The sequence below is a fragment of the Drosophila arizonae genome, chromosome 2 (genome assembly GCF_054131065.1).
Source record: "Drosophila arizonae isolate 15081-1271.41 chromosome 2, UAZ_ARI_1.0, whole genome shotgun sequence".
NCBI classification, from domain to species: Eukaryota; Metazoa; Arthropoda; class Insecta; order Diptera; family Drosophilidae; genus Drosophila; species Drosophila arizonae.
The window spans coordinates 7,175,066-7,189,002 of NC_142922.1; the positions used below are offsets into that span (position 1 = coordinate 7,175,066).

General features: G+C 40.2%; 2 protein-coding genes across 3 annotated transcripts in view; one reads left to right on the forward strand and one right to left on the reverse strand.

The window, feature by feature from the left end:
• Cow (Proteoglycan Cow) overlaps positions 1-13,937 on the reverse strand; it is a 49,297-nt gene that overhangs the window by 33,299 nt on the left and 2,061 nt on the right. The window lies entirely within an intron of this gene.
• On the forward strand, positions 386-2,051 carry LOC108621151 (aminoacylase-1-like). The gene is made up of 4 exons (XM_018018309.2): positions 386-654; positions 759-1,250; positions 1,306-1,723; positions 1,782-2,051. The coding sequence occupies exons 1-4, from the start codon at positions 564-566 to the stop codon at positions 1,984-1,986; spliced, it is 1,206 nt and encodes a 401-aa protein (XP_017873798.1). The 5' UTR covers positions 386-563; the 3' UTR covers positions 1,987-2,051.

Consider the following 13,937-nt stretch of genomic DNA (forward strand, 5'->3'; position numbering starts at 1 on the left):
CCTTATAAAGCCATAGAGATTTCTGTCTATATTCCTTTCAAATGGCGCAAGCCACAGAAATGCGGACTCATCAATGCCACGCCCATTGAATTTCGTTGACTGTTGCCTGTTTTGGAAATATAGATTTCACACATTTTCGACCGGAAGTGAGTAAATAATTAATTTAATTTTAATAAATTGCATAGACAAATATGTTCTATGAGACATGGCTGATTTTATCGCCAAGAACAATTACAAAAAAAAAGTGTCGGGCAAAGGTTATTCGAAAAATCCACATATAACTGATAACAATTGGTGACTTAGTTGTAAATATGATAAAAACAGACATTTTGTTAATGAACAAGCTTTATAATGGATGGCAGCATTACGTATATAAGCGTTGGGTCGATAAGACTGCCAAACAGTCGTCGGCCAGCACTGAAACCGTTCAGTGCTCTTATTTTGTGGTGCCAGCATCTCCAAGCATCTAAAGTATTTATAGTGAAAACGTGTTTATACATACTATATCATCCATTGATTGTTTATAATTGGCAAACAAAAGTCTTAACGAATATCTAAACAAAATGAGCAAAGCCGAGTGGGAAAACAATGAAGAAATTCAAATATTTCGCGAATACCTGCGTATACCCACGGTACACCCAAATATAGATTACAGTAAGTTTGTAAGATTGCGCTGATCTGCGATAAGCTGATTTATCAGAGCGCCGGCAGTATGCAAGCGCTTCAAGGGAGATTACATTAAACCGAACAATTTACAGCCGATTGCGTGGCATTCCTGAAACGTCAGGCAGCCAGCCTGGATCTGCCGGTGGATGTGGTTTATCCTGTGAACGAGGCCAATCCCGTTGTGGTAATGAAATGGGAGGGCACTGAGCCTGAGCTGCCTTCCATCATTCTGAACTCGCATACGGATGTTGTGCCCGTCTTTCTGGAAAAATGGACTCATGATCCATTCAGTGCGGATATCGATGACCAAGGTCGGATTTACGCGCGAGGCTCGCAGGATATGAAGTGTGTTGGCACTCAATATCTGGCCGCCATTCGCGCACTGAAGGCCTCCGGCTATAAGCCAAAGCGAACCTTCTACTTGACCTATGTGCCCGATGAAGAGGCTGGCGGATTCTTCGGAATGCGCGAATTTATTAATGGGGATTACTTCAAGTCGCTCAATGTGGGCCTCAGCCTAGACGAGGGCTCCTCCACATTGGATGACTCCTATTACGTCTACTATGCAGAGCGAACCGGATGGCGTAAGTAAATCCCCGGCACAATTCCGCGGAATATACCAATGAGTGCTTTCTACAGAAATTAGATTCAAGATCAGCGGAACAGCCGGCCATGGCTCCATATTGTTGCCCAACACTGCCGGCGAGAAGCTCAACTATATTGTGGACAAGATGATGGGCTTCCGCGCGTCCCAGGTCCAGGCACTCAAGGACGATAAGAGTCGTTTCTACGGCGATGTGACCACTGTGAATCTAACAATCGTGGAAGGTGGCGTGCAACGCAATGTGGTGCCTGCCCTGATCGAGGTGGTTTTCGATCTGCGCATTGCCATCGATGTGGATCTAGTTGCCTTGGAGAAGCAGATACGCGACTGGTGCGAGGAGGCTGGCGGCGGCATTGAGATCATATTCGAGCAGAAGGACGAGTTTGTGCCACCCACCAAGGTCGATGACTCGAATCCGTTCTGGACAGCATTCGAGGGCGCCTTGAAGGAATTGTAAGTATTTGTCAGTGCTCAAGTTGCGTCGCTCCTTCACGTTTCTCGCACCCCACAGCGACATCAAATACCACACCTACGTCTGTCCCGGCAACACCGACAGCCGCTTTCTGCGTGCCATTGGCATTCCGGCTATAGGCTTCTCCCCCATCAGAAACACACCCATTTTGCTCCATGATCACGATGAGTATCTAGGGGCGGACACATATTTGGAAGGCATCAAAGTTTATACAAAGCTCATAGCAGCTGTTGGTAATGTGTAAGGCAACCTATTATATATATTTATACGTTTATTTACAATAAAAAAGAAAATATTTCAAACAAACAAGTGCTTGCTCATATTGATGAAAATACTTTATGAAATTTGGCACACAAAAACAAATACTCAACAATTTCGGGCTAAATAAATTTGAGTAATACAAAAAAAAAAAAAAAAGAATTTTTAGATTCATGTTCGTTCGATTATTGAATATTATTTTTTCTGTTCAGTCATTCGGTAATTATGGTGTGTTCATTTCAGGTGCTCTTATCAGTTTATCAATTGATATACATATACCGAAAAAAAAAGAACCATAAAGCTATGTATATATGATTGCAGCGACAACTGGGCTACCGTTCGATATTCGCCCAAAGAATGAAATATGACGCATACGCCGCGTTGTGCACACTGGAATGTAGACAACGATTTGACAGCAGATTCTGTGCGGAACTCAGCTAGCCACTGTGTTATGGACATTTTGTCCATGAGCCAGCGGGATAACTGTTAAAGCAGCCACCGCATGGGGTCGGCCAAAGGAAAGCAAAAAATCAAGCAACAACAACAAAAACTTGAAGAAGAAAAGTCGCATGTCACTGACAGGAAATTGTCAGCTGGGTTCAGAAACGTTTGGAATGTCTGGCATGCGACTATGCAAGGACATAAATTATGCTGTTACCCTTAAGGAATAATGGACGTACGCCCCTGCCCCTGCCCCTGCCTCTGCCCCAGCCCCTGCCCATCGAAATACATAGACATACGCACACATTCCGCTGATGACATTGTCCAGGAGCGCCAAGTGCGCCGCATGCCTGCCGATTAGACACGTTAATGCATGTGTCAGCCTATGAAATATGCATTGATACTGTCATGGCAACTGCTCGGCCCCGCCGCCGCTCCGTCGCTCCGCTGTTCGGCCCTGCAGTTGCCAGTTCGCGGCACACAATTATGACAATTTATGCGGCAAATGTGACAGTGGGCCATGGGTCGGCATTAAATCCAACGGCCAGGTGTGGCCCGCACTGCAAATGTATTCCACGCAATTAGCATTGACCATTACCGAGCGAGTGGCGCAAGTTTGGCCTAATGACTGCGGCGCCCTTGCAGCCCTTTAACGTGCTCGTTACCGTTGCCAAACTTAATGCATATCATTTTTACTTTTAATGAGCTGGCAGCAGTTGCTGTCCCCAAGCTCGCCCACACCACCTGCATTTTTCTTGCATCGCCGCCAAGTGCACTTAATGCTGCAAGTTTTTCCTTTTTCTTTTAGATTTTTTGTTGTTGTTATGTGTGTGTGTGTGGCCAAGTTTGCTGCAGTCGCCCACCTGGTCAGGACCAACTTGAAATTAAGTTTTTCCCTATACATTTTTTTTTTCCTTATTTTTTTTTTTTTTTGGTATTTCTTGTGCGCCTCGCTTTGCATATTTAATTTTCTATAGCTTCCTGCTGGCAACGTCGCGACGTGTGTGAGTGAAAACTTTGGCAAGCTTTACATTTCAATTTGAATTTCTTTATGCCACATTTTTGGTGCACTCTTTAAATTGCGAGTGCATAACCTGCACTCCTATTCCCCACACCCCCTCGCGCATTGCGGAGTAAACTTTTTATTGTACCACTCACACTAATTAGTGCGAGCAAAAAGTTTTTACACTTTAAAGGAAACCCCAAAAAATAAAATAAAATAAAATAATAATAAAGAAAAGGAAAAGTTCCCATAGCTTAGTCAGGCATTTGCATTTGCCAGCCATGAAAATTTTACAGCGTTCTCGAAATTTGTGATGTATTTAAATTAATTCAACAATCAAAATTAAAAGCGAAACATGCTGTAATTAAATTCAATTTACTCGCAACTGCTGTGGCCGAGCCATCCAACTGCGAGTCGAGCAGTGTCTTTGGGGCCGACGTTATAGCCGAGCAATTAAAATCTAAGATTAAACGAGCTTCGGCACGGCCCCATAGCCAAATCGCTGCGTGCCACTGTTTGTCTGGGACAACAAAGTGGTTTTATGTGACGACCAGGCCATTGAAGCGTCGTTGCATGTAATTGAAATACCCACTCACCTAAAGTCTATGCGCCCGCACAGTGGGTGAAAGAAAACGTTGCACAGTTTAAAGCACTCAAACTTTTCAAATTACAAAGTTCCACAAAAAATTGATTAGTGCGATGTCAAGATTTAGATGAAAACTTTATAAATTTAATACCTTCAAAATAGTTGAAAATATAAAATAAATTAAAAAATAAATATAAAAAAATAAAAAAAGATAACCCTGCTTTTTAATGATCTAAAACGAGCATCTATTTCTTTTACAAATGAATATAGCAATAAATATTTTATAAACTATCTATTGATATTCTTTCTGATACTGAAATAAAATTTATAAATTTTTATGCACTCTGCAAAAAGATTTCAATTGAATTGAATTCAAGCAAATTAAATTAGTCATCACAAATTACACACAAATAAAATTTTATTTTCTTTCTAGAGCACGAATCCCGTTTCTAAATGCTGTTTCTTTTTATTTATTTATTTTTGAACTTTTTTATTTCATTTATAAATACATTTATTTATTAGAAATCGGCTGAGTTTCTGTTTGCAGTGACAGAAATTTTGACTCAACTAAATATTTGTTTCAATATATTTTTATTATTATTTCTTCTAGTTAAAATTTGATTGCCTCAGACACACCTGACTATTCAACAAAAAAAAAAAAAAAATTTTTTTTAACAAATATTTTTGTTTTTTTTCTCTTTTTACTTTAAGTAATAATATACTTTCAGGTATATATTTTAAATTTGATATAGAAATAATAGTATATTGTACATATTTATCAACCTCACTTGCCGCTCCTTGTGGAGCACATTGTGGAGCCCAACGATTAGAACCGCCCTTGGCTGTTTAGTTAGCGAAGAGCTGAGCTGAGCTGATATTAAACATAAGAAATAGCAACATCTAAAAAGTGACATTAAAGCAGAGCCACAGACATACAGACACACGTCACGCACACAGAGCTGAGCTGAGCTGCTCATATTCTCTCTGTGGGAAAATAGAGTCAATTGAAGAGCGAGTGCATGTATGTGTGTGCGTGTTCGTGTGTGGTAAATAATTTATTTTGTCATTAAGATAAACTCTAAGACACACACACACATACATATATACTCGTGCAACGTTCGCTTACACACACACACACACTCACACACAGATTCGCTGTTAACCCATGGTGAGCCACATAAACGGCGCAGCTAGAGCCACCAAAACGGGAAAAAGACAAACTAATTAACTTGTTTAGCACCAGGGTGCACAATTTCTCTGCTTTTAGCGTTGCTACCGCTAAACTAATGAGCGTTCTTGTGTGTGCTGATGTGAGTGTGTGTGTGTGTACGCGGGTGGCATTAAGAGTGTCTAAATAGCTTGGTAAGTCGGCTTTGCCGGAGCCCTTTCTTTAAAGCTGCGCCTCTTTCAGCCCCTTTGTAGACACAGCGAACGGGCTATAGTTTTAGCCCTTCCCATTGAAGTCGCTGTCGCAGCTGCAGCTGCGTAACGAACTTTATTGCATACGCTGAGGCGCAAAGTAAAAGCGTGCCGGAAATGGAAATGCCGTCATAGTTACCAAAAAGGCGCACACAAAACGAGGGGAAAATGCCAAATGTAAACTTTTAATAGGTAGTCGCGTGTGTCGCAATCCACACCGAAAACCCACCAACCCACCAACCCACCGACCCACCAACCCACCATCCGCACCGTTCAGTCCAACGTTCTGCATCAACGCGTCGCGACTTGCCGTCGTCTGCATGGCCCAGCAATTGCAATTTCATTTCCGTTCGTTGGCATTTATTTGCCCTTTTGCTTGCTTTATTTCTATATACGTAAAATATATATATATATATATATGAGCAGATAAATACATATATGTGTATATAAATATATATGTACATTGTGCTTCTTCCTTCATGCCTTTAACTTTTTTGGTGTAATACGAAATTTAGACATTTCCCTGCATATGCAATGCCATCTTTGTTTGTGTGTGTGTGTGTGTGTGTGTGTAGCCGTTGTTCTTCGACAGTTGAGACAGTGAGAAAAAAACTCTTGTTGCTGCAGCTGGGCACAAAGCCATCGCCGGAGCTTAAAACTGAGAGAATCTGAGAATTTAATTGAAATGGAGTAGGTAAGCTAAGACCACGGCAAGTGAAGTGAAGAAAAGGATGTCAGCAACTGAATACAAAAGCAAAAGCAAAGTCAAATGAAAGTCACATCTGGCTAATATTCGGTTATTAGAGTCTGTATGAGCAGGACTTGGCTCATAGGGCTGCCACTTGAAGCTTCTCTCGATTCGTTGTGCACTCGGCTTGTTGCCAGTTTAATGGCTAATTGCTGCTTGAGAAACTTGAGAATCAATGCGTACCGCCTCTTGGAAAATTCTTGAGCAGATTCTCAGCAGCCCGTTATCATTATGTGGCTGTGCGTGTGAGAGGAAATCATTTTTGTTTGAACTCCTCGACAGTCGGGCGACTCATCGAGAAAAAGTTTGCGAGCTGCGACGGCTCTAGAGTTGCGAAAGTTTACGGCGCCCAAGAAACTTTCGTTGACAATTTGTCAGGGGATTTTTGACTATTTCTCAAGTAGTGAGCGCTGCTGAGTTGGCAGGCGACAATTTCACTGCTTTTGATAACTGTCAGCGACGGAAACTTCAGTTGCAGACCAGCTCTTAGTTTTTCTAGCACATATTATCCAAAAGAGTCTCAATTATATATATATATATATATATATTTTTTTTTCCCTCCAGCCCAACTAATTGCACAGTTTGTATGCAACATATTGTGGCTGAGTGCAATTTTCGTTCTCCACACTCGGCGTGCCCGCATAAAGGATTATAAGTTTCGGTTTGGTTTTAGTTTTAGTTGCTTTCCGCTCCGAGTTTCTAGTGCTCCATTGTGTTTTGCCTTTATGTTGTAAATTATTATCATTCACCGTGTGTGGTGCGGCTTACAGTGGGCACAGCCGCCTTCCGCCCAATCACTTTTCAGCTGGCGCTATCTTTCTCTCTCGTGAGTTTATAGCTTTGCTCCATTTCGCTCCAACTAGGCATTTGCGCTTGCATCAAGCTGGCAACTGCTATTATCTGCCGTCCATTTACAGCATGCTGCTTCATTCTAGCTAGTGTGAGTGTGTGTGTGTGTGTGTGTGTGTGTGTGTGTGTGTGTGTGTGTGTGTGTGTGTGTGTGTGTGTGTGTGTGTGTGTGTGTGTGTGGATGTGGGTGAGTTATCGCACACATGCAATAAACTCACAGCGAGAGTAGCGAGTGTTATAATTTATTTATGGTAATGCGTACACCCACCGTGAAAGAGAAAGAGAGGGAGAACGCAAACGAGGAACGAGCACGAAGGAGACTTGGCAAAAGAGAGAGACATATATACCAATGACTCGACTGTAAAAAAGTTTTATGTGCCGCAGCAGCTCCTGACTGCCTGATCCTGTGAAGATGCCTTCCTGCCATTGCAACAATGTCGTTACGGGCACACAACGCTCATGCCGAATCCCTATATCCGGCTTTTAATTTTTCGTGACACCTTCCCACTGTAGCTGCCCACCTGTCACGCTCAACGTAAAATATTTAATGAACTTTTTACAACTTCTGGCTTATATGTCAGTGCAGCAATCCATATACATACATATAAACACATACATACAGCTTACTTCTGTTTCGAGCTGTTCCTTCGGCTTTGGCCTGATGGACTTGTTTGAGCCGGCTGCAGTGAAAATATTTGCTGCAGTTTACATAAATTATACATCTGTCTGATTTCATTTGCGCTTTCATTTTCATATTGCTTACTTTCAAAGCAAACAGCCATCAGGCATTTAATATTGGAATTGCCTATACCGCATATATCGTCATCAAATATTCCACGCGGCGTATGCGTAATGTGTGTGCCTCCGATTCTATATTAAAATGAATACAAAGTACGCCAGCCAAGGCCGGCGGCCAAACAGGCTGCCAGAAACAGCGCACAAGCAGACTTATAAACATATATAAATGAATATATATATATAAACATACAAATATTCGTGCTTCTGCACTAAATAAGTCTCATGACGCATATAAACTTTGAGGGAGAGAGCCAAAGGAACGAATTTGTCACAATTCGAAGAGGAACTTTTTGCCCAAGTCTCGAGCGCCAGAGACAAGCAATTAATATGCATAATCTGTAGCATTTCATGAGTTTGTCAATGGCGTTTAGAAATCAAAGCCAGGCCTTGGCCAAATTGCTGTCAACAAACGGTCTCAGTGCGGCTCATAAATAACTACAGCCTTGACAGACTCCGATAGAAGCGAAGCCACGCCTGACATGTGCCCGACTGCCCGACCATAAACCATAATGCTTTAGACAGTTACGACTATGCTGAATAATTAATTGATGGCCCTGGCCCTGGCGACGAAATTGTCTTCGATTTGTGCAGGATGCGCATCGGGCTTCGGCTGTGGGCCAGTTAAAGGCCCATTATGTCAAAGGACGGCCAACTCGATCGCAGTTATTAATTAAAACTTTACACAGCTGGCACCGAGCACAGCTTGACAGCCTGACACGTTATGGCACGTCGAGGAAACTTAAATACAGCTGCTCTAGGACACACGGCTTATCTAACGTAATCAGTTAAGTGCCACACATGTGTAGCCAACTAACTATATGTATATACATATCAGGGCGTACGTACGTACATATATATATTAAATTCTCAAAATATATACATATATATATATATACTTATTATAGCCCAGGCATGAGAAGGAGTGCACTTAGGCGGCTGCCTGGTTGGTGCCTGGCGCCTGCTATTGCCGCACAACAATATGAGAGTGAAAAATGAGTTTGCTCAAGTTTTGCGCTGGGTGGCCAACGGCTGTGTGCGTGTGTGTGCATGCGTGTGTGTGTGCTAGCAAGAGTTTTGACATGCGGCGCACAGTCAACTCCTCCCTGAGTGGAAAAAACGTTTTAGTTTCGTCTTTGATGCCATCGAAGTTGCGTTAGCGTTGCAAACTAATTTATCTTATTGAGCACAGAACGTCCCTTGACTGCAAATAGAAGCATAGCGCGCCATGATTCTGACAGCACCAAATAGTTGCAGATGGATCTCAGACCAGATAGTGTACACAGTCATGTGTGACAGATTGAACTAATGCTGGCATTCAGAGCCACTCCAGCAGCTGCAGCATCTCTGCAAAGTGGGGGCCCCAATAAATCGAAACTAAATTGTAAATAATGCCAAAGAGCTCGAACGCATATCTTGCATGCCCTTGCAGCTGGTTCGATCAATTAATTATGTATAAGATGTCAATTAGAAATTTGTACAAGTTTTGATGACTTGCATTTTAATTAAATGGAAAATAATCGAGTAGGAGTGCTTTAATCGTCATTGAGCGTTTAGGATACGACAGGGTATCGTTGATATTATTATTATTAATTAATTTATTTTTTTAATTTTATTTAACGAGTTTTTTGCTATCATAAGCTAGTATTTAATTCATTTATATATGCAAACAAAATAAAAAAATTTTTTTTTTTTAAGATAATATAAATATCTAAAATCCGAAAAATTTTAAATCTATCGAAAAAGAGATAAACTCGTACGGCGACTAGACGACTAGATCAGCTAACGAGCTGACGGGCCTCATCAAGACTATATATGTATTGCCCGTTACATGCATAAGCACAACCCCATAATACCCTCTAATGTTATTATATATAAGTTCAGGCTATACAAATATTGTATAGATCTTATGCATTATCGGGAAACTCTGACTTATTCATATGATCCCCTTATACAACCCTCAAATGCAAGTGAGGTCAAAATTTCTATCAAAAGCTCCCTATATTAAAAATTTCATATTCTTGCAGCAAATTTCAAGTTGGATAGTGTAAGCACATCTTAGCCTCGTGCCATGACAGGCAAAGATTTTTATTGTATCCTGCATAAGCAAGTGTATTTAATCTTTGGCAAAGAGATAAACAACTTTTCTAGTTTCTAGTTTGCGTTGCAGTGCCTCTTGATATTTTCATAAACGGTTTTGGCCGCAATTTCTTTTTTGGCAAAGAGAGCAAGCAATTTGGAAGGCATGCAAACAGAGTTTCGCACACAGTCAGGATTGGGCAATTTGCTAATGTAGCTGTGTACGTGAAACTTATGACTCCATATACGGCGGGAGATGAAACTATGTTTGCGACTGAGAAAGACAGCCGGAGAAGGAGAGAGGGAAAGTGGAAGGGAGGAGAGAGACTAAAGAAACAATTGAGCAAGCGAACCACCATGACCTCTGCCCATCAAATATGTAATATAACAATGCACACAACTGTGGGCACGTGGGCGTGGCACAGTATATGAACAGTAAGTAAACTTTGCAAGGCCCTATAAGTTGCCGGGAAAAGAAATTGTTGTGTCTAGCTGAGTCATATTTCCATCAGACCCCGGGGCCGGGACTCATGAGAAAATGTTCGTGGGAAAATTGCAAGTTTCGGCGATATGCAGCTGTGAGTTCCCTGACTGACTATTCTTCTTCTTCTTCTTCTGCTTCGACTTTGTTGTTTTTTGTTTGGCAACCACATTCACATTCGCTGCAGATATGCAAATTCAGTCAAGGGATTGGCGAACTGTCATGCAAATGAACCTGCTGCCATATTCGACTGGAGCTCAACTGGTCCCACAACGGCATCACAGGCACTCCACGAAGCCAACTGGAGGTGTTAACGAGAAGGATTTGGCATAGGTCAACTGTGCGCAAAAGAAGTCGTATATTTTCAGAGACCCTATTAAATTGCATCTTGTTGCCTATTTAACGTTCTACTCAAAGTTCTCGGCAGCGTGTTCGCAATTTATTCAGCAGTTTGAGGGAGCATAAAACTTTATTGCATAACTTGCACAAAATATGTTTTTTATATGCTCGTAAAAGAGAATCTACATCATAGCTGGCCATCAGAAGGTGCACAGAGAGCCTGTGGCTGAATCTGGGGTACATGGTCAACTGCAAGTAAAACCGTAATTTACACACATTTTAATTTAGTTTTTGCCATATTTATATATCGTGAGTGCTTCTGAGTATGGTTGTGTGTGTGTGTGTGTCAGCTGTGTGTACATTTAAGTGGGGCTTACCCAAAATTATGCATATCAACTTTATTGCTCGCACATATCCCTATGAACATATAGATTTACATACGAGTAAGTGCATAAGCACACACACACCCACATCCCCACACACACAGAGACATAGACACAGCACTCATACATTTAAGGAAAGTTTTGCATATTTTACGCACTGATTGGATACAGGATGACTGTTGTCTCAGCAGCCTCTTGCCTGCCCTGGGCCATCATCCACTTGGTATTCTTATCAAGCCCTGCATTAAGTACTGAATGGAACAATATAGTTCCCCAGATATTACTACTGATATTTGATTAATTGAACTAGTTCTTAAGATTAACTATTAACTCCTTTTTAATACTCTTGGTTCTGCGCCTCAATTGAGCATCAAGTTCAATTGCACTAGTTCTTATATATATATATATTTACTGGACTGTAGCAAAGGTCAAATGCAGCTTATCTTGCGATATGTGCGCACAGAGCGATGCTTAAGGGATCTACCTCAATAAATAATGTTATAGATTACATAAGAAACTTGATTAAACAAAAATTAAACTATATTAAGTTGCAATCGCATAAGTTCATTAAGTGACGAAAACTTTGAAAAGTTTCTTCAGGCATGACTTAATAATTAAAGTTACAAATTGTTGTGCAAAGGAGAGTTATGTTTAAAATGTACATATTTAGCTGATTTCTTAATAGATTTCTTACCTTCTTGCAGCCGGTATTAATATTGACTATAAATGTATTTATATTTAAAATATTTAAAGAGATATAATTTTTGTATAGATCTATTCTATATATTTATAAATAAAAAGGCGTCTATTGACTATTTTGTGGATTTTTCGTAAACTTAATTTATTATAATATAATTATTAAAGGAGCTTTATAATCTCATGTTGACATTTTTTTTTCCTGACATAAATGAGTGTCTCTAAAAAGATTTCAGTTCATCTCAGGATCATTATATCATATCTTATCAATACATAAAAATATGTCCCCTTCCACAATGCTCATACTGAGCTAAGCATAAATTGATATCTAATATAAGCCTTATCCCTCACCCATGCATAGGGTATCCCGCTGTCATCGCTATTCGAGCTACCCTCGTTCGCATTTTATTTGATGCTGCAGCCCCATTTTGTGAGTTTTGCTTGCGAAGTGCACAATGCAAAGATTTATTTTGTGCTGACAAACAGCGCGTCGCTTGTTGGTAATCGATGGCAATGAGCATTGGCATTTCATACGCTTGAACAGAGGCGGCAGGAGCAAGAAGAAGATGGAGATGGCCATGGAGATGGAGATGGAGATGGAGATGGATGCGACGACATCCACATGGCATTTGCCATGCTGTTTGTCTGTCTGATTATGGCAAGGAGCACACCAAGATGCACAGACACAGGCGCTCCCCCGATTGCCAGGACTTGACTAAACTCAAGTAATAAATAAGCATATCAGTTGGGCGAGCTGGCAAATCAGGCGTATTCTATGCCGAACAGTGAAGCTAATTTGTTATCATTTGCACGATATGAATAGAGTGTAATAAATGCACGATGTGCAGAATGAGTTATAAATGCCGAATGGTGATATATGTACAGATTTAAATGCGTGTCAGCATTTTCTGCTGCATACCTCGAGGCTGCACAAAGAAATCTCTGCTGCTTGTATTGGCTTATGGTTATATAAGTCGATTATAACTTAAGGAAAACCATAAAAGTTGACAGAACCAAACAAAGTTTCCACACACGAACTGCTGATTATGTCTACAAATAGGCAATTTAATTTTCGAGACTCGCTCTTTAAGTAGTCAATTATTTCAATTATTTCGCCCCTTCTGTTCGACATCGGCATGAAAATATTTCACACCCGCCTCAGACCCGTGGTGTCTGTGTTTTGCAAAAGCAACAACAACAACCATAGATAACTTTTCAATTATATTCAATTCGCTCGGCTCCTTGGGAAAGTGGAAACAATTTGGTAACAGTAACTTTTCAAATAATTTATGCCATTTCTAAATACTTGCAAACACAAAGTTCCAAAACAAACAATCAAATTCATTGGAAAAACGTTGCAGCATTGCTGAAATTATACGACTCGCCATAAACTCAGAGAAAAAGATATAACAGAAACCCATAAAAATGATATTAATGCTGCCGAACGCAATTTAGATGACAATGCATCGGGTAGAAAAATCTATAATTTTATAACTTTTAAATTATATTAAAAATCAATAACAGTGAAGACAAATGATATTTATTTCTTGATCTATAAAATATTAAAATTATTAATAAAATCTAGTTGACCTATATATCTTATATATTTACATATACCTACATTATTAAATATATATACATAAATTCATCTGAACTTTAGTTTATATTCTGAAACATATGAAATCACACTTGGTTCTTTAATATCTAGATTATCTTATCGATTAGTTATTAGTTAATCATCACAGTTATCTTAATAACACTACTCTTAAGAGAGTCAATGGTATTATTGTGTTTAGTTCATGCTGATCTGCTGCTATTGATTTTGATCATTTAGCTATAATTTCGGACGCATTTGGAGTATTTTAAGATTTCATCTGAACAATTTGGCATTGTTATTTATGTGTGCTACACATGCGGACACACACATACATATATACACACACGCCCACTGTCAGTCTTTTCAACTGCTTAAAATTCTGAGATTGTACATTCTCCTCGAATGTCCTTTAGGCTAGATTTCTTTTTTTTTTCTGTTTGTAACTTTGGCTCGGCAATATATTTACTTCAAGGCTCCACTCGACATGTGCTGGTGTGTGTGGGTGTGTGTGTGCGTAGGGA